We start from the raw sequence: 16,645 nt of genomic DNA on the forward strand, positions 1-16,645 counted from the left end.
ATTTATGTGGAGTTATTAGAGAACAGTTTCATAAAGAGAAAGAGTTTCAGTATATTGTAAAAGTGGAAAATGGATTTGTATATGTACTAATATGCTATTCTTTGTGTCTTTTTTGTTGTTAATGGTGTTTAGGTTTTTGGATTCACCACATTCTCCTCAACTATAAACGAAAAGAAAAGTCACTCTTTCTGGGTTGCCTCTTTCTTGAAGAACAATGGAGATGCTTTTATGTGTAAGAGGATTAATCTCGTCTCTAATTTTCTTCCTGTTAAAATTTTCAGCAGCGATTGAAATACCACTCTCAGGTAATGTTACAACATTTAGTAACTATTTATGGAATTTCTTATATGAGTTTTGATTTTTAAGTAGAATACTTGTTAATAGCAGGTATGACTCTTCTTGTACCTTACGATTTTTCAGCATTTTTAGTTGGCTGATATTTGGGAGGCTGGCTGCTTCTGAAAAGATTTACAGTCTTGGGAATGCTGTGGGACAGTTCTCCTCTGACCAGTAGTGTTGCTGTGGGTCAGATTGACTCCATGGCAGTGGATTTGTTTCTATTCCCTCTGTTTGGTTTGTTTTTTTTGATGTATAAAGAAATACTCGGGAATATATAATCTTTTTAAACAACCAAAGGGCACATTCTGCAAGCCTGCCTCTTGGCCGCCAGCACACAGTCCCTCTCTTTCCATGAGTTCAGAGTCCTCAGCTGCTCTATCTCTCCATGTCCTTATCTCAGCCTCCATCTCTGGTGTCACTACTGCTTCTCTGGATAGGGTCCCACATTTTTTTTTTTTTTTCAGCTCAGACTTTGTGCCTGTGACACTGCTTTTTATGTTTGAGTTTTGGAAATAACAACAACAACAACAACAAAATGTTTTTAAATTTATCTCTCTCCCCATTTCTATTTATATATTTTTGATGTTGTTAAGCTCTGTTGGGTCAGTTCCAATTCATAGTGACATTGCGTTGGATTTCCAAGGAGCTTCTAGTGAGTTTAAACCAGGAACCTTGGGTTCAAACCAACCTTGTGCAGTGCTTATCTTAGGGCGTGACACCAGGACATATGTATATGACAAAGTCTGAATTTATGGCATTTGTTTCATAATTCATACCAAATAATAAATTTAAAGGCTCTACACACCAAACTCAATCTAAGCACACAAAAGGAAACATAATTTGTAGGTGATGTGGTACTTTTTAAAAAATCTTGTTGTTAAGTGCTACCGAGTTGATTTTGACTCCTAACCACCCTGTATAGGGATCCCAAGAGGTGGCTGGTGAATTTGAATCCCTGACCTTTTGGTTCAAATCAATCTTGCGGTCCGCTGTTTAGGCTATAGTGCCAACAGATCATCTGAAAAGTTTCTAGTATTTAAATGGTACTTTTCAATATTCAGGTTATTTAAAGGAGAATTATAATTCAGGAATTATCAAATTCAACTGTAAGGAATTGAATACAACATGCACCTTTATAAAAAAAATAATTGTACCTTTAAGAATGTAAACAATAAATTAGAAAAAAAAGAGCAAATTTTTTAATGCTAAATGAAACATGCCAAATGATATGAACTCTGAAAATACAGAGGATTTTGTAGTGCACATTCATGTCAGTAGTAAACATGTTTATGAAATATACTGATGTATCTTAGCATGTTGATGTTATTTTTGTTACTGAGTACTATTGAGTCTGTTCTGACCCATAGCAAGCCCGTATAGGATTTCTGAGGAGCTGATGGGTTTGAACCTCTGAACTTGCAGTTCGAACTGACCTGTGGTCCAGCACATTATCCTGTAGTGCCATACCAGGGCTTCTAATCTTAGCAAATGTTATTGTTGTTGTTATGTGCTGTGGCATCGGTTCTAACTCATAGTGACCCTGTACATGGTTTCCCAGGCTGTATATCTTTACGGGAGCAGAAAGCCTCATCTTTCTCCCATGGAACAGCTGGTAGTTTGAACTGCTGATCCTGAGGTTAGCAGCCCAATTTGTAACCACTATGCTACGAGAGCTCCTTAATACATGTATAAAATTGTGTTTCGATTTTTAACTAGCCTAAATAAGTTTTAATAAGTTATTATAACTAAAAGTTCAAAAAGAATATATCTGTAAATAATTTATTTAATAGCATATAAACTATTTAAAGAGCCCTGGTGGCATGGTGGTTCATGTGTTAGGCTACTAACCACAAGGTCAGTAGTTCAAATCCGGAAGCCCCTTCAAGGGAGAAAGATGAGGCTTTCGGCTTCAAAAAACCTTAAAGAAAATGGAATGAATGAGGAAGTAAAAGAGATGAAGAGAAAAATTTAAAGGACAACTTGAGAAGACAAAGTCAAATATTATAATCAAATGTGTAAAAATTAAGAGTTATCAGACAAAATGGATAGAACACAGTCAATGTTTCTCAAGCTGAAAAAAACTGAAGAAAAAATTCCAGCCTCAACTTGAAATACTGAAGGATTACATCAGAAAAATATTAAATCATGCAAAAAACATCAACAGAAGATGGAAGGAATGTACAGAATCACTTTGCTAAAAAGAAACAGTCGAGATTTAACCACTTTAAGAGATAGCATATCATCAAGAACCAGTGGATCTGAAGGAAGATTCAAAACTGCATGAAACGTATTGGTGAAAAAACAAGGCTCCAGGAACTGACAGAATCAAATTGAAATCTTTCAACAAACTGACACATCACTGGAGGTGGTCACCTGTCTATGCCAAGAACTTTGGAAGGCAGCTACCTGACTAACCAATTTTAAGACATATATATTTATGCCCATTCCAAAGAGAGGTGACCCAATGGAATGCAGAAATCATCAGACAGTATAATTAATATAAAATTTTTTACTGGTGATAATTAAAAAATAGTACAATAATACATCATCAGGGAAATGCCAGAAACTCAAACTGCATTGGGAAGAGGACATGGAACTATATCATTGCTGGCCTCACATGGATCTTGGCCAAAATCAGAGAATACGAGAAGGATATTTACTCATTCATTATTGACTATGCAAAGGCTTTTGACTGTGTGGATCATGACAAGCTATAGGTAGAAGAAGGAATATTCTAAAACATTTGATTGTGCTCATTAGGAACCTGTGTAAACAGAACAATAGGATAGTGAATGGTTGAAAATCAGGAAAGGTATACACCATACTTACTCAGTCTATAATCTTCTACCATACTTATTCAATCTATATCTGAGAAGCTGGATTATATGAATATGAGTGTGGCATCAAGATTGGAATATGAGTGTGGCATCAAGATTCATTAACAACCTGTGATATGCAGATGATAAAACTTACTTGCTGAAAGTTAAGAGAACTATAAAATACTTACTAATGAAAATAAAAGGTCACAGCCTTTAGTATAGATGTGAAGAAAACAAAAATCTTTACCACTGGACCAATACATAAGAATGTGATAAATGGAAAAAGAGATTGGAGTTGTCAAGGACTTCAATTTTGCTTGGATCCTTTATCACCACTCATGCAAGCAGCAGTCACAAAATCAAAGGATGTATTGCAGTAGGCAGATCTGCTGCACATGACCTCTTTAAAGTGTTCAAGAGCAAAGATGTCCGTTGGAAGACTAATATGTACTTGACCCAAGCCATGGTATTTTCAATTCCATGCCTCATATGCATGTGGAAGTTGGACAGTGAATAAGGAAGATTATAGAAGAATTGATGCATTGAGTTGTGGTTTTGGAGAAGGATATTAGGGGGCTTCCAGAAACATAAACAATTTCTTTCGAGTTGGAAGAAGTACAGCCATAATGCTCTTTAGAAGCCAGAATGGCAAAACATCTCTCATACTTCAGACATGTTATCAGTAGGGACCAGTCCCTGGAGAAGGACATCATGCTTGTAAAAGGGAAGGTTATCTAAAAAAGCAAGACTCCCCGTGAGATAGATTGGCACCATTGCAGCAGTAATGGGTTCATCTGTAACAACAATTGTGACAACAACTGTAACATCAATTACTTTGTTCAACTGGCAGGACCTAGTAGTGTTTAGTTCTGTGTTTAGTTCATAGGGTCACTATGAGTCAGAACCAACTTGATGGCACCTAACAACAATGATAACAAGTGAGTATTGGGGAAAGGGAGGGTAAATTATTATCTAGAGGGTAAACAGATTACATAGTGGTTATGAGTCGGGCTGCGAGCCACAAGGTCAGCAGTTCGAAACTACCAGCGGTTCTGCGGGAGAAAGATGAGGCGGTCTGTTCCCGTAAAGATTTACAGCCTCGGAAACCCTGTGTAGGGTCGCTATGAGTCGGAACCGACTCCATGGCACACAACAACAACAACAACAACAAACAGATTTTGTGTAAAGGAAAAGATACATAGTATATAATCAGCACAAAAAAATTAAGGCAAAGGAAGGTGCTGAACAGATCACTAGAGTTAACAGTAACAAAAGTAAAAACAATCACATACACAATACTGCAATAACTGTAATCTTTAAGTAGGTATATAAATAGAGAAGTCAGATAGGTATGGAAAGTTGAGGAATACAACCATGAATATATATATATGTGTGTGTTTCAGAGGATAATTTTTACCTATATATTTTGTTTTGCAAATATATCCATGAATACAGTAGAACATGCAAGGAGCAAATATATGAAAACTTCTTAGCCTTAACAAAACTCAATGAGGTCCTGTGAGTTGTCTTATGACCATAGTCTTTGGGGACATCAAGGTTAACTGTCATAACATAGTCCTTGAAAACCATGTTCTATATCCTACTTTTATGCGTACTGACTGGAGTCTTAAAAGCTTGTGAATGACCATCCAAGGTGCAACTATTGGCATCTCTCCATTCTGAGAAAACAGTGAAGCAAATCAAAGACTCATGGATACATTTAATCCAAAGAACTGTTGAATCACTTGCACCTCAGCTTCTTCAACCCTGAGATTAGAAGAACTCATTGTTGTTATATGGCTAATTCTGCTGACCACTCTGACAGAGATTATAATAGGAAGCCCTGGATTGAATGGGGGGAAAATGCAAACAAAACTCAAAATCACACACACAAAAATCAGACTTATTGGAATTCAAAAGACTATGGTCCTTGGGTCACCTTCAGGCTTGGAACTGAAATCATGCTCCCACGGTTCAACTTTTAATCAAACAGTACACAGTCCTACAAGGAGATGAATACCGTCAGAGAAGCACAGACTCCTTAGATAATAGACCAAAAGGGCAATGTTAGTCCAGTGAGACAGCTCAGAGGCAGAACGGGATAGGAAAGAAGGACAAATGGAAATGGAAAAAATTTGGAGGAAGATGATAGTGTGCAGCCACAAAGTGTGTATCAATTGTTGAGCGGGAAACCAATTTGCTCGGTAAACTTTCACATAAATTGCAATGTAAAGCTAAAAAAAGCAAAAAAAGAATGAAAACACACATTTCTCTGATAACTTACGGAGTTGAAGTCAGTTGGTGGGCAACTGTTAAAACCTATATAAACTTACATCATTGTCATACTTAGTTGTTGAATTCTGGTAAAGAGACTGAAGTATTGCATTTTTGCAAAACTTTTTGATATGAGTATGTATTGCCAAATTAAGAGGAAGATTCTTAATGATGCCTGTAGAAACCAAATCCACTGGCATCAAGTTGATTCCAACTAACAGTGACCCTGTATAGCACTTCCAAAGTTAAATCTTTATGAGACTCTTGTTGTTGTTGTTATGTGCCATGGAGTTGGTCCCGACTCATAGCGACCCTGCACAGAGTTTCCCAGGCTGTAAATCTTTATGGGAGCAGAAAGCCTCATCTTTCTCCTGTAGTTTCTAACTGCTGACCCTGAGGTTAGCAGCCCAATTAGTAACCACTACGCTACCAAGAGCCCCTTTTACGAGACTAGAAAGCTTTATTTTCCACTGTGGTTAGTGGGTTTGAACTGCTAACCTTTCAGTTAGTAATTAGAACAGTGTTGATCTTACAGCACCCCCCAAGACTTCTTGCCTGTTGAAAAGGAGTGAATTAGTCTCTATATTTCTCAAACGGTAGCAGAGATGTCAGTTGGATTCCTAATTCAGATTACTGGCGATACTCTCTAGCATATACATTAACTTTCTATCTTTTCTTACTTTGTTCAACAGTGGTGAAGGATGTGGAACTTTGTATTATTCTATAGCACATATTTTTATTCTGGTTGTCTCAGTTACTTATGTATTTTCATGCTGTAATCTCCTCAGACACAATTGTTATAAAATATTAATGCCGTGCTTTCCGAACAACTGAATATTATCCATTTATTTCAGTACTCTAGAGCACTCACTAGCAAATGCAACTAAGACAGGTCTCCAATTTGAATGTCAACGAGTCTGGTGTCTCTGTAATTGGCCTAATTATGGAGAGAAGGATTTATAATGTGGAAAATATATTCTTATAAATACCCAAAGGTTATTACTTCCATTCCCTGAATAATTACTTATTGCTGCGACTTTACAACCTTAGCAAATTTAAGAAAGAATAATGCCCTAATAAACAAGTTGTTCACAACTTATTAGCTGATATCTAAGGGACTGTTGCTTTTGTGTATCATCCCTCGCCATTCATAACTGTAATGACATTTAAATAATATGAATTTTCAATAAGTTGAAGACCTGCTGTACATAGAAATAGTAGCAATCAGAACCAGGTAAATGTCAGTGAAGATATAGATGCATTTGGCATTTTATTAAAATATTTACAAATATCCAGTGAATGATGAACGAACTTGAATATGTTAAGTTGTTGTTAAGTGCCATCGAGTCAGTTCCGACCCATAGTGACCCTGTACAGGGTTTCCGAGGGTGTAAATCTTTACGGGAGTAGAAAGCCTCATCTTTCTCCTGCGGAGCGGCTGGTAGTTTCGAACAGCTGACCTTAGGGTTCGCAGCCCGATTCGTAACCACTACGCTACTAGAGCTCCTCAAAGCATCCCTAAACTAGTAGATATTTCTTATTAAGTATGCTAGACCAAAGTAAATCAAATCAAATATTAGAATTGGAGAGGACATTTAGTTGCTGTTGTAGGCTGGATATTGAGGCTGTAAGTGTGACTCGTGGGTTGCTTGGTTTCCAGAGATTCATTCTGTCATTCTATAAGACCAGGCAAGTCATTCTATAAGACCAGGCAATTAAAAAAAGAAAGATGTCAGGGTGTTGTTGGTTTTTTTTTTTTTTGTTGTTGTTGTTGTTTTTCCCACCGTGTTGATGTTTGCACTAATGGTAAAAAAAAATCAAAACAAAACAAAAAAAAACTGGTACAACTGCTGTATTTTTAGCCCAGGTTGGTATGAAACTGCCAGTCCTCACTGTATTCTTCATGGCCATGTACTTTCACAATAAACCAATCAAAAAGACAAAAGAGAGAAATGCTTTTGCTTACAATTGTCTTGAGGTAGCTGTAAATATTAATTTTATTAGATCTTGACCTATAAGAGCATTCTCTGTAATATGCTGTGTGATTATATTAAAAATGAACATAAATCTTTGTATAATACCAGGTAGAGATTGTTACTATTCTATAATCGTATCATTATTTGAGTCCCAAGCTGAATACCGTTTTTACTTTTAAGTACAACTGACAGCTAAATTATAGTCACTCAGATGAGTAAATGTCAAACATTTTTCCCTGAAATGTACCAAGTGAGCCTGTTACTTAAAGGAAAACAACTGACAATATATTCTTTCAGTGCTGTAACTAAAGTGTTCATAAAAAGATTAAAATGAGGTTGGTTATCTTAGTCATGATATTAACAAGAGTAATTTTTTAATATTCTATAATGAAATGGGTCAAAATTTGGAAGGTCTTCATAATTCAGTGAACTAATATTTCCCCAAATGACCAATGTGTAATGTCACAAAATCATGCATGAATATAAGATCCATATGACAATTATTTTAGATATCGTTTCAGATTCCACATTGCAGTGAACATTTAAGAAACTATCACATGCTGAATTTACAACCAAGAAGACTATCCACATTTATTAGAAAGGAGCAATAAAATATTCCACCCCTTTTCAACTACTCATTTCCATTTTTTTCATATATTTCAGTAAAAGACCTGCAGCAAGAAATTGAATACAGAAGCAGATATGGAAATGTCTCTTCTTAAGCCAGAAATTAAAGAGATTTGAAATAATACAAAATATTGTCATTTTCTAATTATATTTAGTATGTGTATGATACTAATTATTTTAGCATGTGAGAGTATTAATTTAAATAAATATATGTATGTATATATATATACACACATACATTATTATGTATCTATTTTAGTTTCTGAAATGGGCAATAGTAATGGGGAGACTCTTGGTAAGTTAGCTCATTTTGTTGCCAACCCAAAGGTTGGAGGTGCAAGTTCACCTGGAGCTACCTTAGAGAAAAACCTAGTGATCTATGTCTTACAACATAGCCATTGAAAAGTCTGTGGAACATAGATATGCTCTGACCCACATGGGATCACCATGAAGGAGTCAGTATCCGTTTGATGGCAACTAGCTTGTTTGTTTGTTTGTTTTAATATTGGTAACAGTGACTGACATGACAAAAGCTCTTTGGGACCCCCTATAATTTTTAAGAATGTAAGGGGCCCAGAGACCAAAACCTTTGAGAACATGTTATCGAGGATAATTCTGAATTTTACAAATGAGGAAAGATTACAGAGTTTTGGGATTCTCTTTTGTAAGTCCACTGCATTGCATTGCATTGCATATTTCCTTGAAGCCCTGTGCCTTCTTTAATCATGAATGAAAGTTTACCCTTCCTTACCAATTCAGTTCCATACTTTGACAGAGGTTGCAGTAACTGTTCCGAAATAGAAGAATCTCAATTTGAAAATGAATTGAGTATCAGCAGTAGAGCTTTATAAACATGGTAACCTGGGCCCTTTTCCGAAAGCTAACCTAAGTTTATATTTCCCATATTAACGCATTGTTATTGTTGTTAAGTGCTGTCAAGTTGGTTCTGACCCATAGCAATCCTATATAATTTTTCAAGGAGTGGCTGGTGAGCTTAAACCACCAACCTTGCACTAAGATGGACTTTACAGTGCAGCGCATTAATCCACAGTATCACATATTAACATACTTATTTTATAATCCCAGTTTTCCAGGCAAAGCTACCTACCACCTTGAAAAAAAAAAAAAGTGTTGAGGGTCATAAGGTAAAAATTTACAGCCTAAGAATTCCTATACACGGCCACTCTGAATGGGATTCAGCTCAATGGCACTTACAACAGCAATTGTGTTTTTACTTGGCTATGTTGACGCTGCTTTTTAAGTCTTTGCATTATAGTGAAATTAACCTTGCCCAGTTTTTGACAAGTATGCTCTTTCAACATGTATTTTTATTTTTAGTTCAACAGGTTCCAACAATTATAAAACAGTCCAAAGTGCAAGTTGCTTTTCCTTTTGATGAGTATTTCCAAATTGAATGTGAAGCTAAAGGAAACCCAGACCCCACGTGAGTATCCTTCCAAGCCAAAAATAGCCTTTAAATGTATGCTATCCTGTATAGGATTGTTCTCTTCCACCAATATATACGGTGTTGCTGTTGTTAAGTGCCGTGGAGTCCGTGCCGACTCATAGCGACCCTGCATAGGGTTTCCAAGGCTGTAAATCTTTATGGGAGCAGAAAGCCACATCTTTCTCCTACGGAAAGACTGGTAGTTTCGAACTGCTGACCTTGAGGTTAGCAGTCCGATTCATAACCACTACACTACTCGGAAACCCTGTACAGGGTCGCTATGGGTCAGAACTGACTCAACGGCACTTAACAACAACAACACTACTAGAGCTCCTTATGTACAAGGAGGCCTTAAAAAGGTTCATGGGTTCATGCACTAATGGAATTAAAAGGTAATGGGATTCGTCCATTACTTTTTTCCATGAACAGTTTTAACTCAAGTTTGAAGCTAGAGGTTTTTAAGTGACTGATAGCTATGACTATAAAAATGAAGTTTGGAAATTTTACAAATGTTCTTCTTCCAGTTCAGATTATTTTTAATATAAAATAAGGTGCTTTATATTAAGCACTTGGGATAGGCTAAAATCCCTACCTAAACCCAAACAGTCAACAATCACTTAGCCTAAAAGTAAACAAGTAAACAAATACCATATATTCCGTGTTTTATTAGTCAAAGGTAGTATTTGTGAAGTCCAACTTAACACATTTTAAAATCAACGGCAGTGAGTGGGTGGTATGTATTTATTATTTTTGTTGTTGTTGTTATGTGCTGTGGAGTCGGTTCCGACTCATAGCGACCCTATACAGGTTTTTCGAGACTGTAAATCTTTACCGGAGCAGAAAGCCTCATCTTTCTCCCGCAGAACAGCTGGTAGTTTCGAACTGCTGACCTTTCAGTTCGCAGCTCAATTCGTAACCACTAAGCTACCAGAAGTCTTTAAATCTGTTACATATCTTACTACGTGTCTAGATTTTACCTTATTTAAAAAAAAGTCTTCATAGAAGTATGAGTTCATCCTAGGTGAAATAATACAATTTGTTGTTGTTGTTGTGAGCTGTCAGGTCAGTGCTGAGTCCTGGCAGCCCTCCCTGTGTAGGGTTTCTGAGGAGGGCTGGTTGGCTTGAACTATGACCTTGTGGTTCAAACCGACCTTTCAGTCAAGCACATTAACCTATAGCACCGTACCAGGACTCCATATTACTATTTATATGGTATCTTTTGCTTTAATATTGTATCATTAATTGAATGATTGCTGCTCTAAATGACTGGGATAACTGGCAGAGATTTTTCCAAGTGCCTCCTGTGTTTTTGAAGGGAGAAAGACATGTATGTGTATTGAAGTGGGGAGAAAGCTGTGGGAGAATTCAGATTTTAAAATCCCATATTACCCCAAAATAGGAAGCAACACGTACTAAGCTGATCCATTGTTTTTCGCAACAATTAATTATTTTAAGTGGCATTGCAACTAACATTTCTATGATCTGATAATTTGGTATTTTAGAAATCATTATTACTAAATCATTGACATGTTAAATGGTCATGATTGCTGTATTTTACCAAGTAGAATATACTCATTCAATGTGAATAGGATTATAATGGGATAATAGATGTTTGTGTAATAGAAGTATGAATGGAGATGAATCAGTATTAGAGTATATGTTAATATTATTTTGCAAAATTATGTTAAAGGAGATTAATATCACTATTAATAAAGATGATTACTGATGACGTTTATTTATTGTATCAATGTACAATACTGCATTTAAATTTATAATGTACTTAGCATTTTTAATAAATTCAGAAATAAGAAAGCAAAGTCTGTTATTAGCACTATCAGTTTTGCAGAGCCATATTCAATATGTTGTTATTGCTAAGTGCTGTTGAGTCGGTTCCGACCCGTAGTAACCTTGTATTGGGTTTCCAAAGAGCAGCTGGTGAGCTTAAACTACCACCCTTGCAGTTCAAACCTATTTTGCAGTCCAGTGCATTAACCCATAGCACCACATCAGGATTCCATATTCAATATAAGTATATGAAAAAGATAATGCCTATAAATATTGCCAAAGTAAAATTAAAATTATATTATTCTTGTTGTTGTTTTGAAGTATCATGGAGTTAGTTCCAACTCATAGCGACCCTGTATAGGGTTCTCGAGGAGTGGCTAGTGAGCTTGAACCACTGATCTTGCAGTTCAAACCAGCCTTAACCCACAGTGCATTAACCCTCAGTGCCACACCAGACTCCATTATTATGATTATACTCATATAATTTAATATTCACAGGCAAGTACTAGACCGATAACCACAAGATCCAAAGTTTAAACCCACCTACTGCACCGCAGGAAAAAGTGAGACTTTTAGCTACAGTTAAGGTTTTCAGTCTTAGAGACCCCATATAGAGTCACTGGGAGTCAGAATCAACTTGATGGCGGTGGGTTATATAGGAACACCTGAGAATATACGCTGGAAAAAAGAAACTTTGTAATTAAGAAGCATCTCCTTAAGTGGCTAATTATAAATGTATCTTGCTTTAAAACAGTTTAATTAGATACTTATCTAAACATTTATAAGATTGGAAAAGATCTCCTTTTTAATAGAAGAAGCAACAAATACAGAATTCTCAGCAGTTAGAGCTAAAGCAAAATCCACAACAGCATCAAAAGTTGTGTAACGAGAGCTGTGTAGGGCCATAAAAGAAGATTTTAAAGAAAAGAAAAACTAGCATATTTTCAAGTGGAAATGTTTAAATCTGAATACTTAAAGTGATCCCAGTAAACACATTTACTTTTAAAAGAGTAGAGTCCATTCTGCATACTATTTTGGAAGTACAGCAGTAAAATGTGAAACATAGGAAGTGGAATAAGAGATGTGGGTGCAGGCTAGGTGTTGTTGTTGTAAAGTGCTGTCGAGTCGATTCCGACCCCTAGCGACCCTGTATAGGGTTTCCGAGGAGCAGCTGGTGAGCTTGAACCGCAAACACTACAGTTCAAACGGCTTTGCAGTCTGGTGCATTAACCCACAGCGCCACACCAGGACTCCTGGTGTCCTCCTAACAAAAATACACGTCTCATGAAAGTTTGTTATTCCTACTGGGAAAATAGTAGATACATTTGTGTTAAGAATATGGTGTTCTGAAATATATCAAACGTGGATAATTAGTATATACAATGCTGATGAAAATCTAATTGAGAAGCTATTATCTTTTTATCAAACTGAATAAATGAAAGAAGTCTTTAATAGCATTGTCCCAAGCACTGACACTCAGGTACTAGGGTAGGGATTTGTATCTTTTTTTTTTTTTCTGGAGTATTGTTGTATAGCATATGGTTTAACACTTGCTCTTTGAAGTACAGTCAAAATTAGGAGGAAATGGAATGTGTGGCTAGTTGCCTGCAGAAACAACTGCCTCCTTTACCATGATATCAGAACTAGATGGTCCCCAGCTATCGTTATTGACTATTTTAAGCAAATAATCTGTAGAAGAATTCTGATCAAATGGCAGAAAATGCAGAACAGAAATTTCGAATACTCATACACTCCACACTTTCTGGAATCTTATAGCCTGGATGAACCCCTAAGACTGGTGCTCTAAGATAATGTTTAAACCCGAAAAAAAATCCCCAGAATCTTAAAATTAAATAATAATTTAGCTTAACTTTAAAGGATGTCTACCTTGAGCATTACGCTCATTTAAGATCAACCCTGGTGTGGACCTCAAGGTCAGTTTGAACCACAAGGTCAGCAGTTCAAACTCACCAGCCTCTCCCCAGAAAGCCTGTACATGGTCGCTATGAGTTACAACTGACTCAGCAGCATTAAGCCCAACAACGTATATCTCACAGGCACTGTCGTGACTTTGTAGGATACGCACTGAACTGCGAACCACAAGGCTCATAGTTTAAGCCCACCAGCCTCTTTGAGGGAAAATGGTGAGGCTGTCTGCTCTACCAAGGTATACAGCCTCTGAAACAACCTCTAAACATCACCTGAAAACGACAATATATGTCATATGTAGGAACAAGTTGACAACAGCAATTCAATATCAAGGGCCAAGGAGTAGAGAAAGTAACTCAGCAAAAGGAAGTGAGAATGGTTGCACAGTTGGAAGAATGTAGTCAGTGTTGTTGAAATGTACTTGTATAAACATAAACTGGTGTTTAATTTTGTTACATATGTCAGAACTACAACAAAAAAAGTATAGTTTTACAAACAAAACTTTGAGTTAGCTCAAAACAAACAAGCAAAAAACCCAAAATGCTGTATGTTATTGGTCCATCCCTCTCACTTTTAAGGACTTGACTTAATGTAATATTTGAGCAAGTATGAAAAGTAAATATGAAAGAATTTTCATCACATTGTTCATAAAAAGGAAAAATAATTAGAATTGTTGGCTTAACTAGTGCCCAATTTACAGAAGATAATGCAGTCATAAAAACTATCTTCAATAACATCGGAATAACTAGAACAATGTAGTGGCACAATCTGTTCATTGTGGTCAAAATTACAAGATGACTATGATGTAGGATAAGCACTAGACTGCTAACAAGAGTTGGCAGTTCAAACCTATCAGCTGCTTCTATCCAGAGTCTCTATGAGTTAAAACCAACACAATGGCACATAAGAACCACATAATGAAATAATTGGTAAGAAACATGACCAAACTTCATAGTGTGCTTTTGGATTTTGGGTCAGATCTTTACAAACTCACAGAGAAACTACACATTTATAATTATGCAATCATCAAAATATCAGAAATGGCCAAAGTATCTTTCTAATTGGAAATTTAAAAAAATGAACTAAAAATAAAAAATTATAGAAGAAAAGATACCTTTGATTTTTATTCTCTCAATTGTTATAGCATTTTTACAGCTTACAATATTGCTTTTCATATTTTGGGCAGAGTTTTGTCTGTATTCTGTTGTATTCCATTATGCTTTATTATATTCTATTAAGCAATATGTCTTGATCTTGTGATTTTCCTGAACCTGTTTATATTTTAAAGTTAGGCAGTAGATTATGGTTATTTGGATTATCAAGTTTAATTTTATTTTATAGGTTTATGTGGACTAAGGATGACAAACCTTTTGATCTCTCTGATCCCCGGATCATTGTATCCAACAATTCAGGAACATTCAAGATCCCCAATGAAGGGCACATATCTCATTTTCAAGGGAAATACCGTTGTTTGGCTTCTAATACACTGGGAGTTGCTGTGTCAGAAGAAATAGAACTTATTGTTCCTAGTAAGTATTACAATGTCAATTTTATTGTATAAATGTTTTGGTGAAGTGCTGAGTACGAGTTATACTTGGATATAGTGGAATAAGGTGATATCATAAGGAGCTCTGCTAGCATAGTGGTTACGAATCAGGCTGCGAACCTTAAGGTCAGCAGTTCGAAACTACCAGCATCTCCGCGGGAGAAAGATGAGGCTTTCTACTCCCATAAAGATTTACACCCTCGGAAACCGTGTACAGGGTCGCTATGGGTCGGAACCGACTCGACGGCACTTAACAACAACAAGGTGATATCATAGTTTTAAGGATTCATGGTGGTACAATGATTAAGTGCTTAGCTCCTATGCCAAAGGTAAGCAGTTCAGACCCACCAGCTACTCTACCATAGAAAGCTGCCGTCATCTAATTCTGGAAAGGTGACAACTTTGAAAACACTATGGGTTAGTTCTACGTTGTCCTATAGGGTTTCTTTGAGTTGTAATCTACTCAGTGTCAGTTAGTTACAAGTTTTATTTATACATGAATCAACTCTAGATATTGGTACATAGATGTGGATGACTTTGGTAATCAATTTGATTTTGCAGTATTTCAATTAGTCCCTGTGTCAACGCAAAGTTAGATTTTGATGATCTAGTTTGATGTGGATCTGACAACTCTTCAGGCTATATGCTATCATTGTAGATTCCTTGGTAACACAGGTTGTACTATCTGAAACATATGCCATCTTGGTGAATGAAGCTGGAGCAGAGAGCATGGACATTTACTTACCAGCTCTAAAAGGTTTCTTTGGAAAGTAACACCAATGACTTCTACTCACATCTAATCAAATGAAGAAAATCACATAACCACCTATTGTTGTTGTTTTTGTTGTGAAGTGCTATCCAGCCGGTTCAGACCCCTAGCGACCCCTGTATAGGGTTTCTGAGGAGCAGTTGGTGAACTTGAACTGCCGACCTTGCAGTTCAAACGGCTCTGCAGTCTGGCACATTAACCCACCGCGCCACACCAGGACTCCATTAACTACTTATAACTTAAGTGATTTAGGTAGCTATGTGATTTTCTTTGCTCAATTAGATGAGTAACTTAAGGAGCTCTCGAATCGGGCTGTGAACTGCAAGGTCAACAGTTCGAAACTACCAGCTATTCCGCAGGAGAAAGATGAGGCTTTCTACTCCTGTAAAGATTTACAGCCTTGGAAACCCTGTACAGGGTCCCTATGAGTCGGAACCGACTCCAAGCACATAACCACCACCACCACCTATAACTTGGGTAATGTGATATCGCTTAGGAGAGAAGAGCCAGTTATTAGTTTATGAGGCTAAGTCAAAGGTATTGCTACAAAATCATGGAACCCTTTGTTAAATAAAAATACCAAAATGTGAGGCTTTTATTTCTAGAAACATTCTTCATTTATGTTTATACACATCTGAAGTTAGCGTTTCACTTCTCACCCTAACTCAATGAATTCTGCACTATTCAATAAATACAACATCAAAACAGTGGTTTAGGGTCTCGAAACATGCTCATCTTACATGCTTTTCTGAGTTTTAAGAAGAATAAAGTAGGAGGCCTCACACTACCGTTTCTCAATACCCAGCCACAATAATCAAAATAGCCTGTTATTGGAACAACTACAGCACATAGACGAGTGGAACAGAATTAAATCCATCCACATACAATCAGCTGGTCTTTGGCAAAGGGCCACAACACATCAAATTGGGGAAGAGATACACTATTCAACAAATACTGCTGGTAAAGGGGATGCCCATTTGCGGGAAATTAAACAGGACCCATATCTGACACTATATATGAAAAGGAACTCAAGGTGGATCAAAGATCTAAATGTAAAACTTGGAACTATAAGGATCATCAATGATAAAATAGGGGTTAAACTCAGGGATTTGGACATATTGTCCGGAGGAAACA

General features: G+C 36.6%; 1 protein-coding gene across 3 annotated transcripts in view; it reads left to right on the forward strand.

The window, feature by feature from the left end:
* Positions 1-214: 214 nt before the first annotated feature.
* Positions 215-16,645, forward strand: part of CHL1 (cell adhesion molecule L1-like) — a 152,467-nt gene continuing 136,036 nt past the window's right edge. For all 3 annotated transcript variants that reach the window (XM_006868655.1, XM_006868657.1, XM_006868656.1), the window contains exons 1-3: positions 215-305; positions 9,374-9,479; positions 14,538-14,725. In XM_006868655.1, the coding sequence (XP_006868717.1) occupies positions 215-305; positions 9,374-9,479; positions 14,538-14,725 (385 nt within the window). The remainder of the gene's footprint in view (positions 306-9,373; positions 9,480-14,537; positions 14,726-16,645) is intronic.

The sequence above is a fragment of the Chrysochloris asiatica genome, unplaced genomic scaffold (assembly GCF_000296735.1).
Source record: "Chrysochloris asiatica unplaced genomic scaffold, ChrAsi1.0 scaffold00121, whole genome shotgun sequence".
Classification (NCBI taxonomy): domain Eukaryota; kingdom Metazoa; phylum Chordata; class Mammalia; order Afrosoricida; family Chrysochloridae; genus Chrysochloris; species Chrysochloris asiatica.